Below are 16,362 nucleotides of genomic sequence, written 5' to 3'. Positions count from 1 at the left end.
GGATGGCTCCCCAGCTGGCCGCTCTCCCCAATCCAGCGCCCCCTCCCCGCCCTCCTCCCCACCCCCCAGCAGGAACCTGTTACTTTAAGCAAGGCGTTCCAGTGTGGCGGTGCTGGCGGCCCGGGTTTCGGAAGGTGGCCGGTGATTGGCTCTTTCGAGCTCCCCCTGGCTCGCTCGCTCGGCCTCCCCGCGCGCTCCGCCCCGCCCGCGCGCCCTCCCTCCGCCCCGTGAGGCTCGGAGCCCGGGTGTCAGGCGCCACGGCGCATGCTCCGGAATCTCATCCTCTGGCCCTGGAGCTGCTGCTGCTGCTGCTGCTTTTGCTTTTGGGGCTGAGTTTAATAAGCGAGCGAGCGAGCGAGCGAGCAAGCGATCGCGGGGGGAAAAAGGCAGAGAATGTCCGCCATCTACCCTCCGCTCCTGGTCGCGCTCTCATTCATAGCAGCCTCTTCATGAATTACAGCTGAGGGGGGCGGGGGAGGGGGGGTACCACACAACACCCCAGCAAACCTCCGGGCCCCCAGGCATGGCTAGCTCGGTAAGTACCTGCAAAAATAATAATAAAAGACCCCCCACCCCCGCGCCCCCGCGCCTTTCCTCCCTCGCCCTGCGCCGCCACCGCAGCCCAGACAGCGCCAGCGCTCAGCGGTTCCAATTAGAGAAAGGTTGGTACGGCTTGCAGGGAGCTGCTGCCTCTCCCTCAGTCTCCGTTCCCCTCCCTCTCACCCCCCTCCCCGGCGCGCGCGCACACACACACACTCACACACTAACACACACTCGCCCCTCCACCCCCCGCGCCTCCCTCCCTCCTCGCCTCTTTGCAATCGCAAGAAGCGCACTCTCGCTCACACGCGCGCACTCACACACACACACACACACACACACACACACACACACACACACACACACACGGTGGAAGGAGGCGAATAATAACTCAGCCATATTTCAGCCGCCGCCGCCGCCGGGAGCCGCGGGCACAGTCGGGGGACGCGGCGAGCAGCCTCGCCGGCCGCTACGATGGTGCGTTCTCCGCGGCGCGCGAGTGTGAGCCGGAGTGAGCGGGCTGACAGCCGCGGGGCCGCACGCAACTTTGCCCCCGCGCCGGGCTGTGCGCAGTCGGGGCTCCGCGGCTGTCCGCCCGCCGCCCTGCCTTTCTGAATTTCATTTTTTGGGGGAGGTGGGAGGTACTTTGGGGCCACTTTGGCTCTTGGAAGTGTGTTGCGGGGGCTTTCTTAGGCTGGCCTCGCCGATCGCGTGGGGCTTTTCGCTGGGGGGTGCGGGGTGCATTAAGTTATGGACGCCTCGGCGTGTTTTCCTGCGGGCGTGTGTGCCTGTGTGTGTGACGACGTCTCATTTTTGTTGTGCACAAACCCCGTGGTAAGAACACGGGAGTTTGTGCCCATCGGCAGAGGCTGCTCGTAGTTTCCATTCCGCCTGGCACAGCGCTCCACACGCACGCACACACACACGTACACAAAGACTTCCTCGGCGTGTGTCTGTCGCCGCAGCACTTTCGGGGTGGGGGCTTGCGAGAACCCCCTTCGGGTGTCCCAGCTACCTCCCCTCCCACGCCAGGCAACCGCCCCGGCATCGCCTCCTAATTGTCTCTAATTTGTTTCCGATGCATTCGTTGTCGTGCTTGTAGTGGCTGAGTGTGCTGGCTCCTCTTAACCCTCCTCCCCGCCCGGACCACTGGACCCCCTTCCCGATCGGGGGTAACATTCCGTTACAATCCCGGCCTGTATGGATGCGGGCCCGGGGGTCCCGGGGGCCGGGCAGGCCGGGTAGGCTGCATTTGGGGGGTGTGGGGTGTGCGCGCCCACGAGCGTGAAACGTGGATGCAGAGGGCACTGCCGTTTCCTTTTATGTGCGTTTCAAGAAGGAGGAAAAAAAAAAATGTCAGGCGCAATGTTCAGTGTCGAACGGTCGCCTTCCTGTTGTTCACGGCTGTCTCTCCTCCCCCTGCCCGCAGTGTGCCGTGCAGGTGAAGCTGGAGCTGGGGCACCGCGCCCAGGTGAGGAAAAAACCCACCGTGGAGGGCTTCACCCACGACTGGATGGTGTTCGTGCGCGGTCCGGAGCACAGTAACATACAGCACTTTGTGGAGAAAGTCGTCTTCCACTTGCACGAAAGCTTTCCTAGGCCAAAAAGAGGTAGGGCTCGAATACAAAAGGAGCTTGATAAAAAATGTCTTTGCTGGCGGTGGAAACAATCGCTTGGTCCGGGCGGTCCCCCTGCCCCTCTCCCCGCCCCCCGCGTCGCGCTCGCCGGCGTAGCTCGGGACCGGGGTGCGCGGCGCCGCGCTGGCCAGGTCCCCGCTCCCGCCCGCGCGCGCGCCACTTCGGCTCCTTGAAAGTCACTGCAGAGAAAGGACCGTCAGGTGTCGAGTGTTTATTCATCCCAAGCCAGCTCTCACCGGTCCTCTGGGGTTAGCCGCGGGTTCTGCGGGGAAACTGCAATTAGTTGCTGGGTTTGGAGGCGTGGGGAGTGGGGCTGGAGGGAATAAACAGCTTGCGCTTTTTTTTTTTTTAACCTAGAGAAATTGAGATTTACCTGTGTTGTTAGCAGAGGATGTTACCTGTGTTGTTAGCAGAGGATGCGTGGGATGTATTGTTCCGTCTTGAGAAGTCACCTGTCTTTAGGATCCTCTCTACCTTCCTCGTGTGAGGCGTTATGTGCCAGCTGTCATAGACTTTTCTTTTTTTGTGGGTTATCCATCCCGACCTCCCACCATCAGGATTTTATGTTCAGTTGAAAGTGGGGGGAGCCGGGCGCCTTAGCCCCCCAATGGCACTTGATTGCTCATTCGATTTTGAGCCACGTTCATAAGTGTTTGCCCGATGTGATCTGCAGGGGAGAGGGTCCCTGCCAGAGGTCGAAGCTAAGTTTCAGAGGAATGGCTTGTCTTGCCTTCTTCAGTCTTCCCTCTCCTTGGTTTTTAGCAGCTTTGGTGTCTGGTTTGCATAATTCTGCTCAGCCTCTGAGGTCTCAAAACATTTTCCATAAAGGACAGTTTTGGAAAAAAGGAACGGAGTGTTATTTTACAAGACATTTAAAGAGGGTTTGAGAAATCCCAATTTCTGGTCCCTTCAGCCTCTGGAAAGCTACTGTCCTGTTGTTTTAGTTGGATTAGTGGAGGTAACAGTACAGATACAGTAAGGTGCTTTGTTTGTGATCAGGTTTATTTATCTAAGCGGACACAATGGTTAGCAGTTATCTTCCATTTGATCCGTAATCTTTATTGGCATCTAGAACTCCTGCAGTTTCTTAGCTTAACATCATAATAAATCCATTCTGCTTAGAGCTGTGGTGGAAATTATTGAACATTCAAGGGCTTGAATAAAGAAAGGAGAAATGTTGTGTGCCTTAGAGGTGGCAGAGGTTTGTGTTGACACTTGTTTTTGTTTCCAGGGCTCCTGTAATGGGTCTTAGGATTGTATGTTTTGCCTATAATGGTTTGTTTTATAGCTGCTCTTGAAAACTCGAACAGTTGAATTTGATGGGCTTTGCTGGTTGGTTAATAAATGAATCCGGCTTCTCACAGAGGGGTAGGGATAAGCATGGCCCATTGGAAATAACATTTAGATTTTGTTAGCACTTTGTATCAGAAGATAGCCAGAGATAGTATACTTAATTTTTCTTCTGAACTGTGATGAAGAGGAGTATTGTCAAGTTTCTGTCCCTCTGTGAGGTTGGGTCTGATGCTTCTTGGGATCTTGTTTTTCGTTTTCCATCTGTCCATAGAGCCACAGCAGAGGAGTTTAAACAAAAGAAACCACCTTCTAAGATCCTTGGTTGGCACACGCTGTTAGGACTACTTGGCTGTCTGTTCACTTCCAGGTGAAACACCCTTAACAACAACAAAGCAATATTTATTGTATTAGGAAAACTAAGCCAGTTGGCCGAAGATGTAGCTCTTAAGATAACTTTGTTTAGGCTCCTTAACAATCCACAAATTGGCATTATGAAATTAGAGGTGATCAACCTCTCCGAATTTCACCACTGTTTCTCTGCTTCAGTGGGTGTGTGTGGTGACGTCTCCTTTTATTTCCCATACTTAATGATTTTCTGTCCGCCTGAGAGGGCTGCCTGCATAGCCCACACCTGGGAGTTTTGTTGCTAGGTGTGGTGAGTGGTTTGATAACACCAAGGTCTTCTCAGACCTCTCTAGTGAGAGATGTCTGCTTGTTGGTAGGGTTCTTCAATTTTTATTCTCAATTGTGGAGTTTCTTGATGTAGTCTATAAGCCATTGTTTCAAAATGTTTATTTTTGGATTTTTATTTGTATGTGTGCTTCCCATGATGTGACAAGTCCTGGGAAAAATGCCAGCTTACATAGCCCAGGAGAGACCTTGTCATACTGTAATTACACATGATTCAGATTGCAAGAGAAGGTTTCTCTGTTCATTGGGAATAGTTAGTTGTAAATTCAAGTAACACCAAACATGCCACTTAATCCTGGGGACTTATTTTTTGGCTTATGAGGCCTTTTGAAATGATAAGAATAAATCCAGAATAAGAATGCCAGGCAGTTCTAAGTCTACTTCTGTACCTTTTAAAGTGTTATATTTTTGATATTATAGATCTATAAATAGGGGGCTTGAAAATGGGAGAAACTGCAAATGGCTTTGTGAGAAATCTGAATTACAAGAAATGCATGCTGTAAACTGTAAATGGCTATTAATAATACCAGTTTAAGTCACTTTCAAAATGTGTGGTAGTTGATAAACAGAAGTGGACTTAGATCTGAGAATGAACTGCTCAAGCCATTAAGATGGATGAGTTCTTAGTTTCATAAATCTTAGGTTTGGAAAAGCAAATTGATTTTCATGTTGATTTCCTTTATTCTATAGTAATATTATGAGAACTTATAGGGGAAAAAAATTACAGTAAATTCAACTTGCTGCCCATTGAGAATTACGTATGCCATTGCAAAACTGAACTAATTGGACTTGAATTGATAAGGTTTTACTCTGTCCTAAAGACAGTTTCATTTAAAACTACTAGCACAAAATCCTAGAAAGGAGATTTTGATGAAATAGTGCAGCCTGGAGTATCCATTAGCCATTACAGAATAGGCATGTCAAACTATAATGCATTTTAAAACTATCTGCCTGCAAAAAAAGACTATATCTTATTTATTACTATCACAGATTTATAATAGTCTGATATGACTGAAATGAATAGTCACATTCAAAACATTTCATTTGAAATATTAATGTTTTCATTTTCAGTATAATGTGAATTTGAGTGAACTTTCTTTTCAATTACTGCCATCCTTACTATTGCAATCTGTTCCATTGACGTTTACGATATGAAATCTGTTGCTTATTATTTTATGTAAGCTAATTTGGCCACTGGTATGATTTGATAGCTTATTATTTGCAGCCTTAGTCCTTTGAGTGGGCAGATAAAGCGCAGTAAATCTGTACTTGTAACTTTCCTTTAAGTGTTTGAGCCCAGTTTTACTGTGTAGTTCTGATTTGTGTTAGTCTTCCGAAATAGTTTGAATAACTTTTTATCAGGGTATCTAAAATTTAAGGGCTTACTAGTTGAAAATATTGTGTGCACCTGGTGCATTTTGTCTCCTGAGATACTTAAAAGGTTTATAGAAGAAAAAAAAAAAAGGTGAGTGACTATACTGATACAGTCAGTGAGTGTTACGAGATTTGTGTAGAATTCTGTACGGAATTAAGATGACCAGTGAGAACAGTTTTACAGCTTGACATTTTGAAGCAACACAAAGTATAATTTACCAAAGCGCACTTAAAAAGCTGAATTGCTAGAGGAAATCTCATGTGCTGTTAATAAGAATGTAAATTGGGCATGGACATTTTGGAGGACATTTGGCAAAATCTATTAAGATTTTAAATGTTTATGCACATCGACCCAGCAATTTTACTTCTAGGAATTTTCCAACAGATATGGCTTCACAACTCCACAGAGTTACAGCATTTTTTTGGACTGTATTTTGATAGCAAACATTTGGAAGCAATCCATAGAAGGGACCTCAGTGGGGTACAGTTAGATCTTGGTGATCTATTTAAAAAAGAGGGTAAATCTATTTGTAGATGCAGGAAGAGCTTCAAGAGAAGTTAGATGAAATAAGGTAATCAACGTAATCCCATTTTTAAAATGTGCTTATACAGATAAAAGGTATATGTATGTATGTGGATAAAATAAATTCTGGATGAATGAACATCAAACTCTTACTAATAGTTTTCTAAAGTGGATGCTATGGTACTGGTGGTGATGAGAGGTTTTTTTTTTTTTTTTGGTAATGTTTGATTTTTTTAAAGATAACTGTTAATTCTTTACATTTAAAGCCTTCAAATGAGCACTCATTTCTTTTTAAGACAAAACAATGAAAGTAAAGGCCCAGTGTATGCTACTGCCTTTTGGATATGGATTACCACTAAAAGTGCTCTTGAACTTTCTTGGGTAGATGTTGTTGACCAGTGGTGAGGAGGAATTAGATTTAGGAATTTTAATGTAGATTGTATGTATTAATATTGCCTGTATTTGAAATTAACCAGAAATAGTTTAAACAAATTACTTACTAATGTAAGAACAACAATCATCAGCCCATTAGGTGAGTGTATAGATACTATTTTAATGAAGAATTATCTTCTAAAACAAAAAGAAAAAAAAAAGAAGTGAGAAGAGTAGCATCATTTTATTTGTGTTTGTATGCAGTCTCTTTAATGTTTTGCTTAATAGAAGACAACCGGATCTGCTTATGTCTTCTGTATTTGGTCTGTTGTGTTACCAGTCATAATGTAGCCTTTGGAAAATTCTGCTGTACACTTAATGAGAGAACAAGGGTGAAATGGCAAGTAACGTCTTAGAGTCGTTATAAAAATAGTTTTAATTTTGCCAGTTCCTGGGAAAGGTTATGGGCATCCTGGGATCCGCAGACATAAACTCGGTGAACCTCTGATATAAAATAATCACAGTACTACCTGACACAGATAAACAGCTCTGTTAAGATGTGGAAGGTGATTTTCTTTGTAACCACTATTATTGTTGCTAATAAAAATACTTATTTAGTGGAAAGAGAAAGGGTAAATTTTCCAAGGTATTTGCATGGTTAAATTCCAGTGTAACAATTATCTAACACATTTTTTTTTTTTTTCTGAAAAGGAAAATCCAAATTTGGTTTTACTGGCTATATTTTATAGTTAACATTGCTGTCTGTTTTACGAAGCAGAAGCCTTTTACATCTATTATTTTGGGTAACCCTCTGTAGAAGTACCTTAGGGAGGTAGACAGAGCTGGGAGATCAGTCAGTTTTATCATTTTTCTTTAAATATTTCTTTTGTTCCTTCTCTTGGCTCTTTGAAGTTTCCTTCTAATGGTCTTCCATGGACCAACCTGAGCCCTTTAGGTCTTTTCCTGATCATCTAACACAGTAATACCCAGTACTTAACACAGCTTTTACAGTTCTAAGATGTGGAACATTTTTGGTGTCTTTTTTTTTTTTTAATCTCTTAGTGACTTAAGTCTTCAAAAGAGAACTTGGAAAAGTTTAGATACTCGGGAACGGGGGAAATGTTAAACACAAATATAGCAGTTATGTAATTAAGCAAGGACTCAATATATTACTGGACAATATATTTGGACTCAACTTACTGGACTTTAATCTTTATTGGCCAGATTTCAGGATATTTTTGATCTCTAAAACAATGTTTCACACTGTCCCAATAGAAATAATACCGAATTTTGTAGGTTTTTTTCCCTCTGCTTTTGTGTTTTCACTCCTCAACGAAGCTACTAATATGTAGGAGAGATTCTGTTCTCTCAGTGATACAAATTTATATTCTTTTAAAACATTTTGTGTGTCTGGCCAGAATCTCTTTACTTCATTCTCTTCCTCATAACAGATATTTTAATCCATTAATCTTGTTTTCTCTTATATTTTGTGGTTCTCATTATTTTGCAGTGCTATATTCACTTTTGGGAATATGATTTATCTGAAAAGAGTTTTTAGGTAAATAAATTCCCATAGATGATATGACAGGTAATTGACAAGTTTTTGTTACATTATCATAGAAACTGAGACATTACAGTGCACAATTTTACAGTTTAGCTTTTATGAAGAATGCATATATTATTTTTTATATACAAATTAAAATTATATTTTCTAATTTATACATATATGTTCACTGTAGAAAAATCAAACCATAGAAATATCAAGAAAGGAGTTACCTGAAAATTCTTCATAGATAACCATAATTAATATTTTGGTAGGCATCTTTTTATAATTATGTTTATATGTGTATACAGACAAAAATTAACTTATAATTTATTCAGCAAGTGGTTTTTGGAGCTCTTATCATGTGCATAGAGTATTTCTAGAAGTTGGGGATAAATGAGCATTGAGAAGTGAGAAGTTGGGGACAGATGAGCATTCCTGCCCTCATGGTATGTGGTGGGATATCATTTTAAAGCTGAATTCGATGGTATCACATTAAATATAGATTTATTTATTTGAAAATTTGTATTCTCATTTCTAATTTGTTATAAATAATGCTTTGATGAAGATCCTTGACATTCATTTTTATGGTTTTTCCAATAATTTCCTTATGTATATAGATTTTACATTTTGACATGCATTACCAAACTTCCCTTCAAAAAGATTGTACCAGTTTATACTTCCTTTAGGAGTTGGGAGACTGCCCGTTTCCCCACATGGCTGCCAGTACTGGGGATTAAAAGGTTTTTTTTAAATCTTTGCCAATCTGCTGCATGAACTGATACCTCATTTTTATTTGCATTTATTTGATTAGTAATGCCACATATCTTTGTGTATATATATTTACCATTTGCTGTTGGTGATAATGCTTGTTTTGAACCCTTTTTGTATTCTCAAAAAAGGGAAGTATAGGAAAATACAAAGGAAAGAATAATATAATAAACATTCACATCCCTTTACTGAGACTGAACATATATTTACATTTTATCATATTTTTCTAACTTTATTATATATTTGAGTATAGTTGATTAACAGTGTTGTGATAGTTTCCGGTATATAGCAAAGTGATTCAGTTTTACATATATGTATATCTCTTCTTCACTGAATTCTTTTCCCACTTAGGTCTTTATATAATAGTGAGTAGAGTTCTCTGTGCTATATAGTAGGTCCTTTTTGGCTCATTTTTCTTATTTGATTCCTTGTTTGATTTGAGGGAATTAAGTATTATAGATATGGCTCAAGTTTTTAAATGATTCCCAATCTTTTCTTCCAAGTCTTCAATCTCTTCCCCATCTATTTATGTACATTTGCACATTTATACTGCTACAGATGATAGTATATTGTGTCTAAAAATCTTCATGAAGTGTATCATAATGGGTGAATCATTTTTTCAATTGAGATATAATTCATATACCATAAAATTCACCTTTTTAAAGTGGAAAATTTAGTGTTTTTAGTATATTCATAAGATTGTGCAAAAACTATTTAATTCAATGAGTAAATCATTTTGTGTCTTGCTGCCCCCACCTCTGTTGGCCTCAGTACATCTTGAACCTTTCCCCATTTTATCTTGAGAGACCCAATTCATTCCCTTAAAATTTTTCTGCTTAGTATTTTGTTTAGGAGTATGTTCTCTATTAACTTTTCTGTTCTATTAAGCAATATATGGGTCTTTTTCTGTTCTGGGCAGTGAATATCTTTGTACTTGTTACCTTGTGCAAATGAGCAAGATTTTGGATATAGGTCTAGGATACCAGCTGTGGGTGTTTCCATTTGCAATAGACATTGTCAGATTGCGCCACAAAGTAGTTGTGACAGTTTATATTCTGTCAGGGAATGAGTATCATTTTCTCTACATCTTTGCCAACATTGAATAATTAAAAATTTCTCATTTTTGTTATTAGTTGCAGTAGTGTCTTTTTGTTTTCAATTGCATTTCTCTGTTTCTAATGCGGGTAAGCATTTTCTATCTGCTTACTGACCATTTACATTCCCTCTTTTGGAAACAGAGGGAGATTGCCTATATTGATTTCTTTTTATATCCTCTGTCTTAAAAAAAAAAAAAGATTTGCCTTATCTGTGGGGTGTTAATTCTTTGTTATTTGTGTGGAAAACATCTTGTCCCATTTTTGTGTCTGCTTCTTGGTAGCCTAATGTATGGTATCTTTTTGCATACATAAGTTTTAAATTTTGTCAAATTGATTTGTTTTATTTTGTTTTCCTGTCTGGTTTTGGGGTTTTGTGGAAGAATATAATTTGTGGGCATGATAATGTGCTTAACCAACAGGCTTTGTACATGCAGGATGCAGGGAAAGGACTGGGGGAGATGTAAATAACAGAAAGAGGAGGTCCCTGCCTTCAATGAGCTTGTGTCTTTTAGAGTTGGCAAGCACTCTTGAGAGTCTTCATTTTTGTTTACCCTCTCATTTTACTTTTAATCAGAAGCCTAGAAATGTGAAGTGATCTTGCATGTAGACACAATGAGTCACAAGTGTGCTGGTGCAAAGATAACTAGTAATAAATGGTGGTGAATGTTTACTTTGAAAACACTGAGTAATTATTCACTTATATTAGCAGACAAATGTTCAGCCATAACTGCTTTTGTGGACATGATCTAGGGCTTAATTAAGTGGTGGTAACCATGGTAGAAGCCGTTTAAAATGAAGAGGTTCTCCATAGCCACTTTTGGGTAAAATCAAATTCATTTTATGGATTAATTTAAGGTTTTCCTTTGAAATTAAATCATTAGGAAAAATTGCTTCTGAATGGTAGGTATTCCCTGATATTTTCCACCCCCACCATCTCCATGGTAAGATTCCAGCTCCTTGAAGGATATAGAACATTGTTTTAAGAAATAAAACCTAATCCTTTTAACTTAAGTGTGTTAAGTTTGTAGTGATCAAGGCCCAAAGAGTCTAGCATCTGGGTGTGATTTAGTTGGTATGTCAGTAGTTAACAGTTACCTTTTTTGGATAAAGTCAATGCATCATCTTTTAGGAAAGAAAATTATGGCTTATACTGAGCTCAATTCTGAGGTCCATTTATTTGAAATAATGTTCATAAGTGATTATAAAGATGATTAGTTGAATGTAATTAGTTATGACCCATGTTAGAAGATTGATATTTTCAGAGCAAGTAAATTTTAATATATTTAATTTTGCCAAATATGAATGTTTTTCTTTGTTCCTTTCCAGCAGAAATCATTAGTTATTTTCCCATCAATACTAGGCCAAATGCTATGTGTAAGCATTGATTTTTAAGAGCAAAATATACAAGAACAATTTCCTAAAATATTAATACAATAGTAGTGGCCTAGACAGTGGAGAGATTTACTTTCTTTTACTGTTTCTGGATATAAATTTAATCTGCATGATGCCTTTAATGTTTGCAGATAGGTTTTGTAGTCTTCTTCCCTTCCTCCCAGGGTAGTATTGGGGAAGATTAAGATCAGATGATTCCATGTGTCTATTTATTTTGAGAAGCATTTATAACATTTGGAATGTTTAATAACAAAGTTCATTTACATAGAACCATGAATACAAAAACAAACGAACGTTCACTGTAGACTTCGTGTCATCCATACCTTCTACCCAAAGTACTCCGTTGATATGAGCTGCTGAATAATGAAAGCTTCCTTTGTGTTGAAGAAATATTCTTCTATTTTTCGAAATGTTTTTCTTCATTTGGGTTCTTTCCTTGTTCCTATAATATAAGCAGCTGTTTTGTACTGACTTTTATGGAAAAACAGAGTTCAGGCCACTGGGATTTGGTTGCTCTTATTAATAGTGGGATATGTGTGTGTGTGGTGCTCAGTTGTGCCTGACTTTTCGAGACCCCATGGACTGTATCCTGCCAGGCTTCTCTGTCTATGGAATTTTCCAGGCAAGAACACTGGAGTGGGTTGTCATTTCCTACTGCAGGGGATCTTCCCAGCCTAGGGATTGAAACTGTATCTCCTGTGTCTCCTGCACTGGCAGGCGGATTATTTGCCACTGAGCCACCTGGGAAGCCCTTTGGTGGGATAAGTTATGTAAAATGTTGACATAGCTCCAGATTGTCTAATCAGAGATGCTTGTTTTATGACTTTTCCTACTTATGCCCAGAAGTAGTACAGGGAAGTGGGGAGCTACCTTCTTCACCACAGGGAACACAAAGCATGCATTACATGTTTCCGCTAGTCCAGTGCTCATTTCTCCTTGTTGTATCTGTTGTTTCTTTTGTGCTGCCTTAGAGTTACACATCCAAGGAGCTGGGACCAATATTATCACTATGGTTAGTACTCCTGCCTTTAATCAATGTAGTCTAGACACGGGCAACAGTATAATATCAAAGCGGTTATCGCAAGTCAGAAAGAGTTAGAATCCTGATTAAGCGTCCCCTCCTCTAAGTGGTAAATTATTATTCAGTCTTCTGAAACTTATTTCCTCTGTACCTCTAATAACTGACTTCATGTAAACAGAACCACCACTTGAATTTAGCAAAAAACATTGTGTTGGCCCAGAATCACATTTTCTAGAATTGTTTTAGCTTAGTAGTTATAGGCAAAAGTGAATTTTTTTCCTTTTCTCTCTTTTCTTTCTTACCTACTTCAAGTGCTTATTTAAAAACTGGACACAAATTTGAGCAACTTGGCCAGGTCTGTCTTTTTTTTTTTTTTTATTACTTAATCCGTGAAATAGAACTAGCCTTTTAGCTTAAAAATAGGAGTCAGATGTATTCCAGTAACTGGTAGGAGCAGTATTTAGCAATGCAGCAGAAAAGACTCTGGCCGGGGGAAGTAAAAGGGATGTGTTTGGACTGAGAAAACTCTGTGGGCTTTTCCAGCTCTAAAATATTATTTTTCCTTGGTTTTTAAAAAAGGATACATTCTGAGTATGTCATTGATTTACCTTGTTCTTTTTATAATGATGAGATACCTACCACTTATTACATTTCTGCTGTATATTGGTTATCATGCTAGACAACAGACATGTGTTGATGTGTTTAATTCCTCAGTTTTCATAAGGGTAGCAGTTTGGAGAATGAATAAAAAGAAAAAAAAGACCAAATGTTGACATGAACTTCAGTATATTGGAATATTACACCACTTAAATGGTGTGTGAACAGTGGAATAGATAAAAGACTTGTTGAATATCAGGGAAGTAGACGATAATGTGGATAATTCAGCAAGTAGGTGGTTAAGTTTTGGTTATGAAGTTACTTTCTGACTATGTTGGTGCCATTTATACCTACTATCAACTACTTCTTGTAGGTTGGAGCAGTTCAGGAACTCATGAGACTGTTTATTTGAAACTTCTCCCTCTAATATGGCTCTTGACCAGGTCATTAGATCTTTGGGTTTTTTCATGAAAGCTGACTGATAATTTTTTAAAAAAATTTTGTTCTATAACATCAGCCAGACCTTGAAATTTTGTCACTTGTTTTGCTTTTCAAAAGTATCATGTTTCAGGTAACTATTTATATATCTATTATCAATCCAGTAATAAGTGGAGGCTTGGACTTACATTATCAGGTGAACAGGTTAGTAGAAAGTATGTCAAATCTTTGATCACTCAACATATTTGCAGGACTTTCTGTTTAAGAATGCAGATGCTTAATTGAAGTGGTCTTGAAAAGCAAGTACCCTTTCAGTCTTCACTTGCAACATGCTACGTAACTTTTAGGTTAAAGAAAAATAATTCTAGTTATCACTCTAGTTTGTTACTGGGAATTGTTGAGGGATCGACTAGAGCCAAGAATTTAATTATACAAAATACACAAACACAGATATTTTAAAGAGAGTAGCAGATGAATGAGAATTTTCTTACTTGTAAAGGCTACAAAAATTTCCAGTAGCATGTAGTTAATGCCACTTGGTTTAGTATCTTTCTGTGGAGTCTATTTTTTGGATTTATCATGATCATTGATTTTAGTATGATTTAGTTTATTTTTCTTTATGAACTAAAAATTTCTGGCGAATGGCTGGAATTGTTCATCTTTATCCACATTTGGAGAATTGTATGACAGATAAAAATACATCAGTGAAAAGGTGGGAAAAAAATACTTCACACAGGGTTAATGAAAGTTATCTCTGAGAGGTGGGATATCAGGAAATTCTTGTCACCAGTAAAAGTTGTTGGACTTTTCAAGCTTTCTTGAATAATACATACTACTTATGTGAAAGTTAAACTAGATACTTAAATGTACATAAGGATATGTTTACAATAAGCTTTTTAGTTTTTTTTAAAAAGTAATCTCACTTTGAAGCATTAACAGAAATGTCTTCCCCAAGGAACATTTTCATATTTTGTTATTTGAAATTTAAACACCTTGTCATTCTGAGTGTTTTCTTTTAATATTACTATGAATATATGTATAAATGTTTCATTAGTTGATTGTAACCTTTAAACAGACACATGTAAATCATATTCTTACCTTTCTTAACAATTAATTGTGTTAAGGTGTAAAACTAATCAGATTAGCTAGATATATAAGTACTTGATATATTTATAAATTTTTCTTTGTAACAGAAAGATAACTGTGTTTATTATTTCAGTAGAACATACACTTTTGAAGTACTTAGGAATGTTTTGAGAAGTTTGACCTTTTTTAACCTATAGAATTTTGATAAATATAACTTTGTTGATTAATATGTTTATCTTGATGTATAGTGGTAGAAAAATTTCCAGAGCCTACATCTGACTTAAAAATTGTCTGCAAATGAAAGAACTGTCATTATGCTTAGATATATGGTGGTGTGTTAGGAATAAATGGGATCTATAGTTGGAAATTCTTATTTGTGAGTCCCTCGGAGGAGGGCATGGCAATCCACTCTAGTATCCATGCCTGGAGAATCCCATGGACAGAGAGCCTGGCAAGCTACAGTTCATAGGGTCACACAGAGTTGGACACGACGAAGTAACTTAGCATGCATGCATGTATATAATTTGGAAGTTAAACATTAAATTATGAGAAATAAAAGGTACAAAAACAACTGCCAAAACAAAGGCAAGAGTAATGTTTGGGGCAGGGAAGTAAGTAGTCCTTTTTGGATGGAGAATTGATGCATAATTGCATAAACACAAACAGCATTTAGCATTAAAAGGTGTTTCAATACTGTTCAATATATAGGCTTACAAAATAACTAGAAGTTAAAAGAAAATAAACTATAATTTCATGTTTTATAGATAATGCAGATAGATTGATATGAATATTCCTAAATAAAGGAATTTCTGCAGAATGAGGGATTTGATTTTAGTTGTCTTAAAAGATCTCTTAGCAGTCTTGGTTTATCTGATTAAGTCCACAATATTATGATTAATGGGAAAACATCTCTGCCTTTTTAACATTAAAAAAATCACTATTACAAGTATATTATACTCAAATGCATAGCAAAACTGTATGTCAAATAAAAACAAAACTGTTTTCCCTTTAGTGTCAGATGGACTTATAAAAATCATAAATTATATTCAGTAGGTAGCCAGATTGATTCTACTGTAGAATGTAAAATATAAAAATGGATGTTGGTGATTTGAGCATTTCTTTATTAGCTCCTTGAATAAGATTGCCATTTTAAGTTCTATTGGGTAGCATTTGGAATAACATTATATTTCACAGAGCTTTAATTTAGTTCTGCTGATAAATTTTTATTTAACTATTCCTGGTCTTTTTGAGAGAATCATAAATGGGATTCAGAGTGGCCTGGATTCCTTTCTTCAAGATTAAGGTGTGTATGAAAATGAGGAAAATCCAGTCTTTGGCACCTTGATTACAACGTACCATGTTTGCTTCCTATTGTTCTAATTAAATTAATTTATATAGATGTCTTAATTGCAGATATAGAAAATAAAGTGCCTGTTTTGAAACTGTTTTGAAAACTTTAAAAGAACACTTAGGGGACCAGACTGAAGACTTGAAAGTTTCAACAGTACGAAAACTTGGTTTGAATATTGCAGATTTTAAGAAGAGCTTCCCAATTTGGCATAAATTAAATAAATATACTCATAGAATTTTATTATAGGACAGACAAAGCTGTGATCAACCAAGAAAATGTGTGACTGGCTCTTATCTGGAGCATATAGAGTGGGAGCAGGTTTTGCAGTGAAAGGGAGACTAAAGGACAAGGTGTTCTCTACTTGTAAAGACCTCAGAGTTTTCTTTATGTTATTGTAGAAAGACATTATTTTTGCTTTGGCGTGCTTAAAACTAAAGGGCAAATGATCCAAAAGAATAATCTTGAAACTCAATAGCAAGAAAACTACTTGACATTGTGGGCCGGAGGCCAGCAAACGTGTTGCTTTCATTGAATGCGTGGGAAATGGGGCAGGCCTGGAATTTAAAGAGACAGGGTGCAGTACCCTAGAAAAGAAAAGCCCTCCTGTATGATTTGCTTATTTGGAGGAAAAAAAATA

At 38.7% G+C, this 16,362-nt stretch overlaps 1 protein-coding gene across 2 annotated transcripts in view; it reads left to right on the top strand.

Annotated features, from left to right (window-relative positions):
* Window positions 1–222: 222 nt before the first annotated feature.
* The window catches only part of MLLT3 (MLLT3 super elongation complex subunit), a 275,250-nt gene continuing 259,110 nt past the window's right edge, over window positions 223–16,362 (top strand). Inside the window, exons 1-2 of one of the 2 annotated variants that reach the window (XM_069574117.1) lie at window positions 223–535; window positions 1,970–2,150. In XM_069574117.1, the coding sequence (XP_069430218.1) occupies window positions 524–535; window positions 1,970–2,150 (193 nt within the window). In that variant the 5' untranslated portion in view covers window positions 223–523. Of the gene's footprint in view, window positions 536–733; window positions 1,018–1,969; window positions 2,151–16,362 lie in introns of those variants that run through there. The other variant, XM_069574118.1, reaches the window with a different exon arrangement.

The sequence above is a fragment of the Ovis canadensis genome, chromosome 2, assembly GCF_042477335.2.
Source record: "Ovis canadensis isolate MfBH-ARS-UI-01 breed Bighorn chromosome 2, ARS-UI_OviCan_v2, whole genome shotgun sequence".
NCBI classification, from domain to species: domain Eukaryota; kingdom Metazoa; phylum Chordata; class Mammalia; order Artiodactyla; family Bovidae; genus Ovis; species Ovis canadensis.
The sequence above is the reverse complement of the archived record's forward strand: the minus strand, read 5'-3'. Positions and strand labels throughout refer to the sequence as shown.